Source organism: Passer domesticus, chromosome 2, assembly GCF_036417665.1.
Source record: "Passer domesticus isolate bPasDom1 chromosome 2, bPasDom1.hap1, whole genome shotgun sequence".
NCBI lineage: Eukaryota > Metazoa > Chordata > Aves > Passeriformes > Passeridae > Passer > Passer domesticus.
Window position 1 is genome coordinate 73,176,383 of NC_087475.1, and position 12,779 is coordinate 73,189,161.

The 12,779-nt window shown below is 35.6% G+C and overlaps 1 protein-coding gene across 2 annotated transcripts in view; it reads left to right on the forward strand.

The window, feature by feature from the left end:
* The window catches only part of XPO4 (exportin 4), an 80,383-nt gene that overhangs the window by 45,760 nt on the left and 21,844 nt on the right, over nucleotides 1-12,779 (forward strand). For both annotated transcript variants that reach the window (XM_064409255.1, XM_064409256.1), the window contains 7 exons: nucleotides 518-630; nucleotides 3,077-3,234; nucleotides 3,495-3,669; nucleotides 7,695-7,871; nucleotides 9,735-9,877; nucleotides 9,992-10,137; nucleotides 11,439-11,616. In XM_064409255.1, the coding sequence (XP_064265325.1) occupies nucleotides 518-630; nucleotides 3,077-3,234; nucleotides 3,495-3,669; nucleotides 7,695-7,871; nucleotides 9,735-9,877; nucleotides 9,992-10,137; nucleotides 11,439-11,616 (1,090 nt within the window). The remainder of the gene's footprint in view (nucleotides 1-517; nucleotides 631-3,076; nucleotides 3,235-3,494; nucleotides 3,670-7,694; nucleotides 7,872-9,734; nucleotides 9,878-9,991; nucleotides 10,138-11,438; nucleotides 11,617-12,779) is intronic.

Here is a 12,779-nt window from a genome sequence, read left to right on the forward strand (position 1 = left end):
TGCTGCCTTGTGCTTTTGTTCTTCTTGGTGTGATTAGAAAATGTAGATTAATGCAGGGCTAACATATCTGCATTCTGTGACACATATCTGGCTATTTAGAAAAATAGGATTTGGATTTCAATGAGCTATCTTTAGCTATGGTAAGACCTTTTTAAAAGCTGCCAGGAAAATTTTTTAGAAAATGATTTCCTATTTTGCATAAATTTTAACACCTGTTAATTGCGGTTGCTTTTTTCCCTTCTCGCAGTGTCACATTAGACACCCTGGTTATCAAAGTGATCGTATCGCTATGGTATGTCTCATAATTATGATCAAACTGTTATCTAACATTCCTGGAGCATTCTTTTTTTCAATACTTAATACCTTTTATTCCTTGGCCTCATGCATGAATTATGCTGTGTATGTGAAGAGGCTTAAAGTTTGTTTCCATTACATTCTTTCTGAATGGATCCTGTTGTATCTAGGATTTTTTTAAAGCCAAGTAGGAATGTTATTGTTGACCTTGACACCAGATAACTGGGCAGACATTATATAGCTATGTTTGAATCCTCACAAAATGTGATGCTAAAGCCAACAGAATCCTGGCGCGAGACCCTCCTGGACAGCAGAGTTATGGAGCTTTTCTTTACAGTAAGTTTCTTTCTTCAACTTTCATAGTCCAGACCACAGGGAAAGCAGCTCCTTCCTGTTCTAAAACTGTGTTGTCGGACTCTTCCTTTTGCATCAGGTAGGATTGATTCTGTTCACTTCATCTTGCTTATCTAAGGAGACAGAAGTATTGTCTTTTTCCTAGGGTGCTGAACTTGTACTTTGCCTATTAGTTGCTTTAAGTTGACGACCACTAGCAGTAGAAAAATGTTTATAGTTATCTCAACTTTTAGACCTTTAATACTTCTGGACACGTTCTTGTTAGACAAAAGCAAGCACGATGAGCAATAGTACAGTAGTGAATCTTACTGAATCAGATAAGGTGTAATGGCTCTCAGAAAATATCAAACGAGCAGTGTGCGGTTGCTGATATTAAAGCATTTGCTCAACAGAACAGCTGAAAATAAGTAATGTAGTTTTCTAGCTACTTTCGGCATTCAGATTTCTGCATCTCTTTCCTCAGCACAAGAGAAATCTACAAAAGTTAAAATAGAGTAAGTTAGAAGGAATAAGGAAGAGGTAGTATTGGGAGAGGGGAATGTAGTACTCAATTTCTGTAAATTAAAAGCCCCATAGTGTTTAAAATCGATATAAATGCATAGAATTGTGTTGTTTTGTTTTTATAACTGTTGGGAGAAGTTTGTAATCATCGCTCAGCTAGGACTTACTGCAGCAGCAACATATATTGGCTTATAAATTAATTTGCTATGCAGTTTGACTTAGGTTACATCTCTTGGGATCTGAGAATTCAGCATTCTCAGGCTTTTTTTCATTTTTGCAAAGCAGAGAAATGTGCTTAAAACTTGGACAAAGTCATTATAAGACAATGTAAATATAACTCTCCAGAGCTGCTTGACAGTATGTGTTTGGATACATGTCCTAATTTGATAGGATTTTGATAAACTTCTTGTGGTTTTTTTTTTACTTTTTTTTTTTTTTACTGCAAGTTTATCCAGCAGTTTTGAAAAGGTGGAAAAAATCACTGGCAGAACTCTCAGCAGCTACACACAATCTGAACAGCTGTCTAGACTATCCAGACAGTTGCTACTGTCAGCTGTGAACCTCCACATGCAAATAACTTTTTGGCTTACATGTTAACCCTTCTTCTATGTTTAATAGTATGAAGTTGTCAGAGTTGCATATTTGTTTCCTTGATTGGTTTACAATTACTATTTGTGATTTTTTAAAAAAATTAATAATATGCAGATTTGTTTTAATACATTTGCATTTTACTTAATAGTGGCCAAGGCTTGCCTGTATTTTATTATTTTTGAATGAATGCTAGACAGGGCAGTATGCTGTCAGTTCTGGTTTTAGATTCCTGATTTGCAGTGGTTGAGGCTTGCAGCAGTAGTTTGGTGTTTGAGGTAATGTAAGTAAATTGTAGTAATTTTTATTCATTCATCTGATCTGAGAAATTTTAATAACCTTGCAAAAGTTGGCAGGATTGCTGTGTTAGAGTGAGAGCCTTCATTTCTAATCTCAGCCTCGTGTGGGACGTATATTAGGAGGGGTATTTCTGTTGCAGGCTTTATTTCTCCTGCTAGTTTGATCTTTCAGGGATTAACTGTGCAGCTAATCCATCTAGTTATGAGTTGGGTGAACTTGCAACTATAACACCACAGAAAAGTGGTTAGTGTTTTTATTGTACTTTTTGGTATAATATTGCTGAAATAATTTAGCTAAATTTCACTTCTGTGTGAAAAAGCTACTTTATATTCTTTTGTTTATTTATTCACTAAATCTTCTGTGAAAAAATAGGTATGAGCTTAAAAAAATTCTTTAAATCTGTACTTGACTGATAAAAATAAGTATGTGAGAATATGTTTACTGAAGTACTAAGATTCAAATCTAGAACGTTTCAACAACAGAAATAATGACATAACAGTTCGCACAAATGCAGGAAGATTACTGATGGCCTTGTATAATATAAGGGTGTTGCCAAGGAAGTGATGCATTCATTTTTGTATATGTCTTCAGTGTTTACTTCTGCTAAAGAAGCATCTATATAATCTTGATTGAACTTGTTGACTAACTTTAGCAAGACTCTAGCCTAGGCATAGTTAGCATAATAGAGATGACTGTCATTATTGCTGTTTTTAGAAGGAGCAGCATGTCTGACTGGCTGGCATCTGTTTCACTCTTTAAGACACAACATTCAGTAGACAGTTCAATTTTCAACATGTAGGTGAGCCTTAACTAAATGTTAGTTTCAGTGAGTTAATTCAAGGCTTGAGATTGTGTGGGCTGAGTCACGATCTTGGTGTTTGCCATGGTTTAGGGAGTTGCAGAAACCCTTGTATTTCAGACTGAGTGGAAGTTATAGCAAGCTTTTTTTATGGTGTGTGCTCTTTTGGATTGAGAGCCATGTGACTGTTGTAAGAACACCCTGTTTTCATGTATTATTAACCACCTCACTTCCTGAAAGGTACATCGAAAAATCAGAGAAGATACAGATATGGCCCAAGATTCATTACAGTGCCTGGCACAGCTGGCGTCTTTGCACGGGCCAGTCTTTCCTGATGAAGGTTCTCAAGTTGATTACCTGGCACACTTCATTGAGGGATTACTGAATACTATCAATGGGTATGTATGCCTGCTCTCTAAATTTAGATGGCATCTTTTAATCTTTAGTTTGGACTGTAGCATATCTGCATGGAGAAGTGGTATGGCTTGCTTATTTCTGGATGTAATTTGTGCTTACTGTTGGATTGCTTAAATTGAGAAAGGGCAGATTAAAGTAGGTGGTGCTTATTATGAAGTAGATTTATTTAAAATGTATCAACAAAACCAATTCCCTTTTAGCAAATTTCTTAATGCCAAAAAACTGCTATTTCTATCTATAGAATTGAAATAGAAGACTCTGAAGCAGTGGGAATTTCCAGTATTATCAGCAATCTGATAACTGTATTTCCTCGCAATATTTTAACGGCCATTCCAAATGAACTTTTCTCTTCATTTGTTAACTGCCTCGCACACCTCACCTGTTCTTTTGGAAGAAGTGCTGCCTTGGAAGAAGTGGTAAGTAGCTGCTCTCAAAAAAATGGATAGCCTTTTTCCGTTCTCTTTGTGATAAGCGTAAGTGACATGAGAATTTGTCACTTACGAGACTTTGGCTATTTTGTTAATAACTGTTATCAGTTCAGTGGTTGTGTCCTAGATAGTTCTGAAATCACATACGAGAGGATTTTCTTTCTATTTCACGCAATGTAGTGAACATAAATACACACTGTGTGCATCCTTCAGACTTCATTTTGATTTAAAGTGCACCTTAATTTTTTAAGTGAGCAGATTAATTTATAATATTAAAATCTGAAAGTATTGCTGACTTGCTGTTGTAGATAATGAACAAGCTGCACTCCTGAAAGTTTAAATGACTACATGAATGTATGGACAGACAGAAACTTAACTGCTGTCTAGAGTTCTGAGTAAGGAGTTTCTGTTTTAAGTGAGTGTAGCCATTAAGATCTGTTGTTAACATCATACATCTAAGCTGTTCAGATCATACCTTCATTGCTGACACAGTTCAGATGGTATTTGTGTATGCAAATCTAGCACAGGAATTAAGAGGATTTTTCTTCTTTCAAACTTTGGTTGTAAAATTAAAGAGCAGTTGGCATAGCCCAAGTGTTCTGCACCTAGAAGTTGCATTAAAAATAAAAACTACCAAGGACACATAGTTTGAAGAAAATAACGTCAAAATTAAAGTGAATAATCTTGCACTTCAGCTATTTATGTGCAGTGGCTATAGATTTAAAATGAGACTATCAAGATACTAACCAAGAGTTCCCCACTGTCATAAGAAAGGATGATTTTCTTTGTTTTGACAGTTTGGTGTAGGTGACAGAGTGAGTTTGAAAATTGTTGTAGAAGTATTTACTTAGAAAGTTGATGGATGTGTTTCTTTACCAGAGAGCACAGGTATATTAATTAGCATTCATTAGAGAACAATAGATCATGTCTTTGCTGCAAGGTTAAAATGTATTATATTTGGCCCAGTGCTCACTTAAATTTTTCATCTTTTCAATCAGAAAATCAGTGTTTAAATTTAGAATCTAAAATAAAGCTCCTTTGCAAACTTCACTGATCAAAATTTGTGTGCTTTTGAGATTTTCTTGTAGAATATTGAATACTTGTTCCAGTGTTCACCAGTACATTTAGAAATGCTCCTGTGAAGCCTTTATGAGATTCATTAAAATGATAGCTATCATTTAAATGCAAAGGAACTAAAGGGATATTGTTTCCTCAGTTAGCACCTTGTTACTTGAGAACTGGAATATTTGGAATATTTAATGAAAATAATGCTCCACATGATGTCATTTTAAAAAATCTCTCAGCAAGAGCTTACACTAGCTTGTACCACTGTCTGGTGCAGTAATACCATGTGCTGTGCCTATAGAAGTACTACTTTGCATCCCTGAAAACAGTCTTTTGGCTTAGGCATGTCCTGGCCATGGCTAATGTGTTCCCCAAATTTCTTTTAGAACGCATGCAGTGATACTTTCTTTGAGCTCATGTGCTGTTAAGAGATTCCGGACTGATGAAATACTGTGCATGTTGGGCTCAGTAGAATCCTCAGATAATATTCCTGGAGCTTTTCAGAAATACAAAATGCAGCAGAATGCAAGCAGGTGTACTTCTTAAGCTTTGCTGATTGGTAGATTTTCCCCATATTTCTGCTATGTGATAAGACAGCAGATCATACCATGTGAACATGGCAGAAACCCCATCAAGCACAAGGAATATACTTAGCTGAAGACCTGCTATGAAAACTGTCAAAATATGGAGATCCTAAATCAAAATCTGCAAACCACTTCAAAGCATCTAATACTGATTTTCAGCCATGGGGAAAACCCCCCAATCCAAGCATCATGTTTGAATGCTGTTTCACGTCAGCCTGCTAGTTGGAGCTGGGGAGATCAGCTGAAGGAAGTTGAAACATTTGCCTGAACCAGCTATCCTGGTGGAGGGAGGGCAGTGAGCTTCAGCAGTGCTGAGGGTTAGTTTATGGGGCAAGATGGAACAGTAAGCTCTTCCTTTAATGACACTGAGTGTAAGAGAGGATGCTCATCCCCAGCTATGCTCTGCCTTGCTCAACACGTATGCAGAAGTAGAATCAAATAGTCCACCTGAATTAGTGAAGAGTATGAGCAGGATGTTGGATAAAATGTCCAATAAAAATTATGTCAAATGCTTATTTTTCTCAAAACAAATATTAATGTACTGTTCCTGTTTCATGATATTTTTTCAAATATCATGTGATAGCAGAGATCATTCTGAATTTGGTCCCCTCTGCTGTACTTCCAATTCTTTGCAGCTTGTTGCTGCTTGACAGATTTTCAAAGTGTAACTTCTTCAAAGGGTCAGCAAGCTAGGAAGGAAGAAGGACTGAATTTGTTTCACGGAGAGGAAATTAAGAGGAATTAAGCATCTTTGCTTTACATTTACTGGATTTGTCTTGCTTCTCCTGAACATTTGAGTTTTGACCTATCAGAATGATTCAGCTCCCAGTCTACAGCATGTCACTTTGCCCAGCAGTAGATAATCTGAAATAAGAATTGGGATGTTTTAGTAAGATTTCTCTGGGACCACATTGATTCAATATGGATAAAGTCTTTCTACTGTTTGGTGATTTATTTTATGTAGGCACTTATTAGTCCTAGATTTCTTGTGAGACTATTTCTAAGTGTTGTAATAATTTTTCTTCATGGCATTAAATTTTTATTGCCTTTCCAAATAAATGAATTGGCTACATTTTGAGGGTATTTTGCTCTTCATAAAAACATGTCTATTTGTTTATGCTCTCAATTATTAAAATTTAAATATCATATATGTAAGTTATAAATGTAAATATATTACATACATGTCAAAATACTTCAGGACCGAATGACTGTCAGTAAATTCATGTGTCTAGCTAAGTTTTAAAAAGACATGTTTTTATGTCCTTCCTAAATTTATGACTTAGTGTTGAGTACAATTTTGCCTCTCTCCTTGTCACCTTCAGGTTTTGTTTTCACAATTGCATCGGTATGTCCCATATTTTAACTTCTGGGAATATGACAACTTTGCAGTTACAAAAGGATGCTGTGAAGCTATCTTGGAATGCTTCCAATGTGATATCAGTTTTTTCTCTTAATCAGTCATCCAGCTAGTGTTTTCTTTTCCCTGCCTGTTCATCCAGCCGTGTTTGTATCTTCACTGGAAGTCAGGAATTCTTGTGTCTGGAGCATAATTAAGACCTTAATATCTCTTTATTTCATAATTGAAACATTTTATTAACTTGTGCTATGTCAGGGTAACTTCTGTGAGCCATCTTGCTGTTTAAAACTTGAGAAGACAACATCTTAGTAGAATGTTTATCTGTACAGTCATGCTGAAGTTTTTTTGAAGTCGGATGAATTTACAAACATTCAATTTTTGCATCAAAACAAAAAGTCGAGAGTTACATTAAAAATACTTTTAAAAAGAAATGATCACTTTGCTTTTTAGATTCCTTCGTTTGCCTGCAACTCTGAACTTTGTTTTTGAGAGAAGTTATTTCCTTTAGCAACTTGTGTACTATGTAGAAGCACATGAATAATTAAAAAGAAGCATCAATTGAAATTCACTAAGTAATTAAAGCTGAAGGCTTATTCTATTCTAATTCTTTGGCTTTTGGTTTGTTCATAGAATGAGAAGTTGGGATTCATCATCAAAACTAGCTACCTGTAATAAGGTTTCTTGAACACTTGTAATCTTGCAGTGATTTTGTCTGGAATCATTGTTTTTTCTCTCTCTTTATTTCAGAGGTAGTGGAATACCTATAAATCTATATGCAACATCATATGAAGAGAAATAGCTAAACACATTGACAAGTTTTTAAAGCCTAGCAGGCATGAAAGCTGCAGTGACCTTTTTGATGCATTGCTTCAATTCATTCTGATATTTTCTTAGCTATCCTTAGGTTCTATTTTTTGTTTGTTTCAGCAGTCTGTAAAATAATAATAAATATAAGTATGTTACTCTGGTTTAGTTAGTAATAAGATTTTTTTTTTCATCTCTTACAGCTTGACAAAGATGACATGGTATATATGGAGGCATATGATAAGTTACTGGAATCTTGGCTTACTTTGGTCCAAGATGACAAACATTTCCATAAAGGTTTCTTTACCCAACATGCTGTTCAAGTCTTTAATTCCTACATTCAGTGCCATCTCGCTGCTCCTGATGGCACGAGGAATTTGGTAAGCCTTCATTGTAGTAGTTTTGGATGATCACATACAGTAACTGGCCCATGCCTTTTGGTGTCTGTATATTATGTAGCTCAAGGCAGCTAGTATAGAATTGCCATTTGTGACTTTTGAAATGAAAAAAAAAAAGCTGAACTTGTTACTCCATTGGGATTTCCCAGTCCATTTCTCTCATTCTAGAGGGAAACTAAAGGAATGTAAAGTTGGAAATCAGTTTAAAAAAAAGAAGAAAAGTAAAGCTGTAACTCAAATCAGTGTGTATCTTGTTCTTTCCTCAGACACAGTGACTAAACTTCTGACCTTCCTTGTGGATTAGAATGTTAGTTAAAATTCTCTGTGAAATTGGAGGCCTTTTTTCTGATTGTTGCCTCCAATGCACTATCTTCAAAATATGACTGACTTGCATAAATATCTGAAAAAATGTAGACTGACTGTGCTCAAAGTAGAAGAAACTTGGAAGATCATGTGGTCTTTTTGGATAAAATCAATTCCCAGTTGGGTTTTTGAACAGTTGACTGTCTAGAGAAAATTTACAAGTACATCAAGTATCTCTTGAACCGTTGAAAAAGAAAGATGATTTGTCTATTTGCCAGGAATCTGGATCTTACTAAAATAGATTCTTACACAGACAGTTGAATGTGGATGTTGGATGAATTAGTTATTGCACAAATTCAATTCAATAGCTGTATAAAGTCTCTCTTTAATTTGATGCTGTGCAAAGCTCTCAGAGATACCTCATTCTGAAAAGCACTATGTAAAACATAATTCTGCTATCTCAATATGTAACAGATGGTAATAACAGTGCCAAAACTGAGAGAAATATTTCACAAGAGAGCTTTGAATTCATATCAGGCGGTCTTGACATAACTTGTATACACAGGTTGATTCATGTCATTCTGTGAGATAAGTCATTTATCCCATGGGTAACCTTTAAAAGCCACAGCTGGCATTTTAGAATGTTCTTGTTCTATATCAAAGCGGTAACAGGAACTTTCAGTCTCTGCTTTGAGAGCAGAGGCTCACCCTTCAATAAACAGCTGCAACTTTGATGTTGCCAAAAGAGAATGATTTGCTGGGTTACATAAAGAAAAGATGAATTAAAAGCACTTTGCATAAGGAGTTGTGTGTGGAATCAGTTTTCCAGGGCCTCTATAGAAACAAAGCAGACTGATGGCTTTCTCTGCCTCCTGTATTTTACTTTGTTACTTGCATAAATTGTATGATTAATAGATAAGAAAGAAACACTTTTAATATTTATGCTTGGTTTCTGCATATCACGCTTCATCTCTTCAAGGAGTAAGATCTGATTATAATTTAAATAGTTTTATAATGCAACCAAGATAAGCTTTGAGAAATTGAACAGTGCAGCTCCTGCATCAGCAAGAAATAAAACTGAGATCATCAAGATTATTAGTCTACTGTTTTCTGAGTTGGTAGCATTTACTTTTGATGTAGTTTTTTTAATTTAGTAGTACTTTTTAAACTACTATTTTCCCTCAAACAGTAAGTTAGGGAAAAACTTTAATGAAAGGGCTAACATTCATTTCATCATGAAAAGTACTGCCTATTACATGATTCAGGTAACATCTCAGACAACTGAGAACTATTGAAATGTTACCAAATCAACTGAATGTGGCATTTTGATAAAGAGTTTGTGAAATGCTAATTTTAAAACAATATGAGCCCATGTTGACTCTGTTTAATTTTCCTGTGTCTAATTTAGTACAAGTCTGTTGTTCACAAGTGCAAATTATCTTGCAAGAAAGAGCCAAAATAATGCAGAAATTTGTGGTAATAATGAATTTCACAAGTATGACTCTTAACTGGTTACTTCTAATTTTGTTGAAATAACCAAAGACTGCCAATGGTGTGGCCTCTCGGGAAGAAGAAGAAATAAGTGAGCTGCAGGAAGATGACAGAGACCAGTTCTGTGACCAGTTGGCCAGCGTAGGCATGCTGGGGAGGATTGCTGCAGAGCACTGCATACCTCTTCTCACAAGGTAAGTACAAAAAAATATTCATGAATGCAAATCAATAAAGCAGTCACATAGGAAAAGCCTAGCTTTGCCAGAACAGTTTTAAAACAGCAAAGTTACTTTGTTATTTGTCCACAGTTTGTTAGAAGACCGAGTGACAAGGCTCCATGGACAGTTGCAAAGACATCAGCAGCAGTTACTTGCCTCACCAGCATCAGGTTCAATTGACAATAAAGTGCTTGACGACCTGTATGAGGATATTCATTGGCTTATTTTAGTCACAGGTTAGTGAACAGCTTTAAATAGTACTTATTCTGGTAGTTTTGTTGCAGCTGGAACACTTCAGGGGAAAAAAGAAAAAAAAAAAGTATATCAACTACTCTCAATTGACTATACATTTTATCCCTTACAATGATTTCATCTTATATACAGGACTTGCAAAGACCTTGTCTTACTATGATCTGCCTTGAGTAACAGGAATATTATCTCTAATGATTACCTCATGTAAAGGTTTCATCAATGTCTGTTGGAAATTCCTGCAACTAATTTTGTTGCAATAGATTTTTTGAGTTGTGTTATCAGTCAGCCTAGTCAAGAAATTAGTCTGGTGGTATCAGTGACTGGGTGCACATGACTTTATAAGGGAATGAACATGAGATCAGGGTAATGGTGACAGAGAATTTTGTAAGTTCTGGACTTTCTCAGTGTTGATGATCCATGACCTTCTATTTTGTTACATTTCGGGTATTTTATAGCCTTTTTGCTCTAAATTTAGAGCCTCTTGAATTTAGAGACTTTTTGGGTTTGATTTTTAGGTGACAATATTTTGCTTAAGTTGGCAAATGTAGTAACACCTAAATCTGTACTTTGCTCGGGGAAGTGTATAATGTATGAAATATTTGTGGGACTTTTTTTAAGATCTGGAGTTTTAGTTGCTGTCAGATGTTGACATGAATGTGTTTATAATATTTGTGTAATACTGAGATGGAGTTTGTAGCTCACAGATGGTTATGAGATCAGATATTGAAAACGACAACTACAGCTGGAATTAATATTATGTAGATACCAGAGTATCCATGCTTCAACTGATCTGCAGTTGCTAGGTGAGGAAAACTGTGTTACAGCACAGGTACTTGAGGTCTGAAAGACTCTCACAGATTTGAGATGTTAGCAAAACAGACGTCCCAAATGATATGGACTCAGCACAGAAGCTGTAAAACATGACTTTTTTACCACATAGCAGAAGAAGACAAAAATGACAACAAAATGTTGTTTTGTCTCTCCCCCACGTAGATGAATTGACTGTAGCACTTTCACATGAAGCAAAACTTGTCTCTTTTTTATTGGTTTTTAACTTGGTTTCTTTTTCCAGTCTTGGTTTCTTGTCACTTTAGGTTTTTTTCCTACTGAATGGCTTTAAGGATTCTAATTAACTTGTATGCATTTAAGCAGTGTTAGTCAGGGTCTGTACAAACATTTGATTCTGGTATGATGTCTGCAGTTAAGCCTATGGATTCTTTAATCAGAAAGCCATAAGTTAACCTAGGGTAGAAAGTTGTGATCACTCTTTCTTTTTTAATGTAAGGCTACCTCTTGGCTAATGATACTCAGGGAGAGACTCCGCTAATACCTCCAGAAGTAATGGAATATTCCATTAAACATTCAGCTGAGGTTGACATCAATACAACACTTCAGATTCTGGGATCTCCAGGAGAAAAGGCCTCTTCTATCCCAGGGTACAACAGAACTGATTCTGTAATTAGGTAAGGATGCATCTTGTGCTATGAAGTGTGTTAAATGCTTTTTCAGAGAAAAAAAAAATCACCCCAGAATGTGATTAGACTTCTGTGAAAAGTAAGAAATATGTAAACACTGAATATAGAAAAAGGAAAGATTGACCTAATAGTCTTTACAGACATCATAAGCCAAAGTCTTGGGAATATACAGAAATGGTTTTTGTATTTCTACTGAAAACCCATCTTTGATCTATGTTTTACTGAAAATCTTTAAAACTACTGAAGTAAAAAAAGTTGGCAGATCAAAATGTTTGGATAATATATACTCTAAAATTCATTCAACACATATACAGCTTAAGCAAATGCTTTCCAGACCATCAGTGAGCTTCTCTACTTTGAATATGGGTTACTGCCCAAGCTTGGCAGTAGCAGCAAAATTGATCCTCAGAGCGTGAGGAATTGTTGTCAGTTATGTACAGACATCACTGTCAGCCTATAAAAGAAGCAGGAGAGATTTCCCTTCTCTTTTTGCAAGAAGGCTGATGCTCACAAAGGACTCCTCAATTTGGATCCTCACTCTTCAGAAGATTGTATTCCACTCTTAAATTGACATGAGTCTTCACCTAAGATTAGTTGTTGCGTTCATTAAATGTTTTCTTCTGGGAAGAAGGTAGAAAAAGTGGACCTACATTAGTAATGGTGTATGTGCCTAGTGTTTAGAAGGTTGAACACACTGCTCACTTAATACTACTGGCCACTTCAAGAAGTGGCCACCAAACAGGATTACTTGATGCAGTGTCTCAGTGGTGGGAATAAAACCAGATCAAAATAAGGAGAGATTTGAAGCCCTTTGGCAATAACTCTGAAATGTCTTCAAGAAATAGTCCACTGTCAGCTGCTAAATTTCATATGCACAATCACATTCTTACAAAATTAAATTAATGTACTACAAGAGCTAGTATTTAATGCAGTTTTATGGACTGATTATATTAATGCAATCAGCTTGTGATTTACTATTTTAGACTATTTCCCAGCAGTAATGAACAAGAGAAAAATAACTCGTCATTTCTGTACTTGTTTTTTGCTGTGTGTCACCCTGAAAATGCTGGACAAATAGAACCTTTTATTAAACTTCATGGTGCAAGGAACTTTTTGGAGGATATTTGCTCTGTTCTCGATCTCTTTTACCA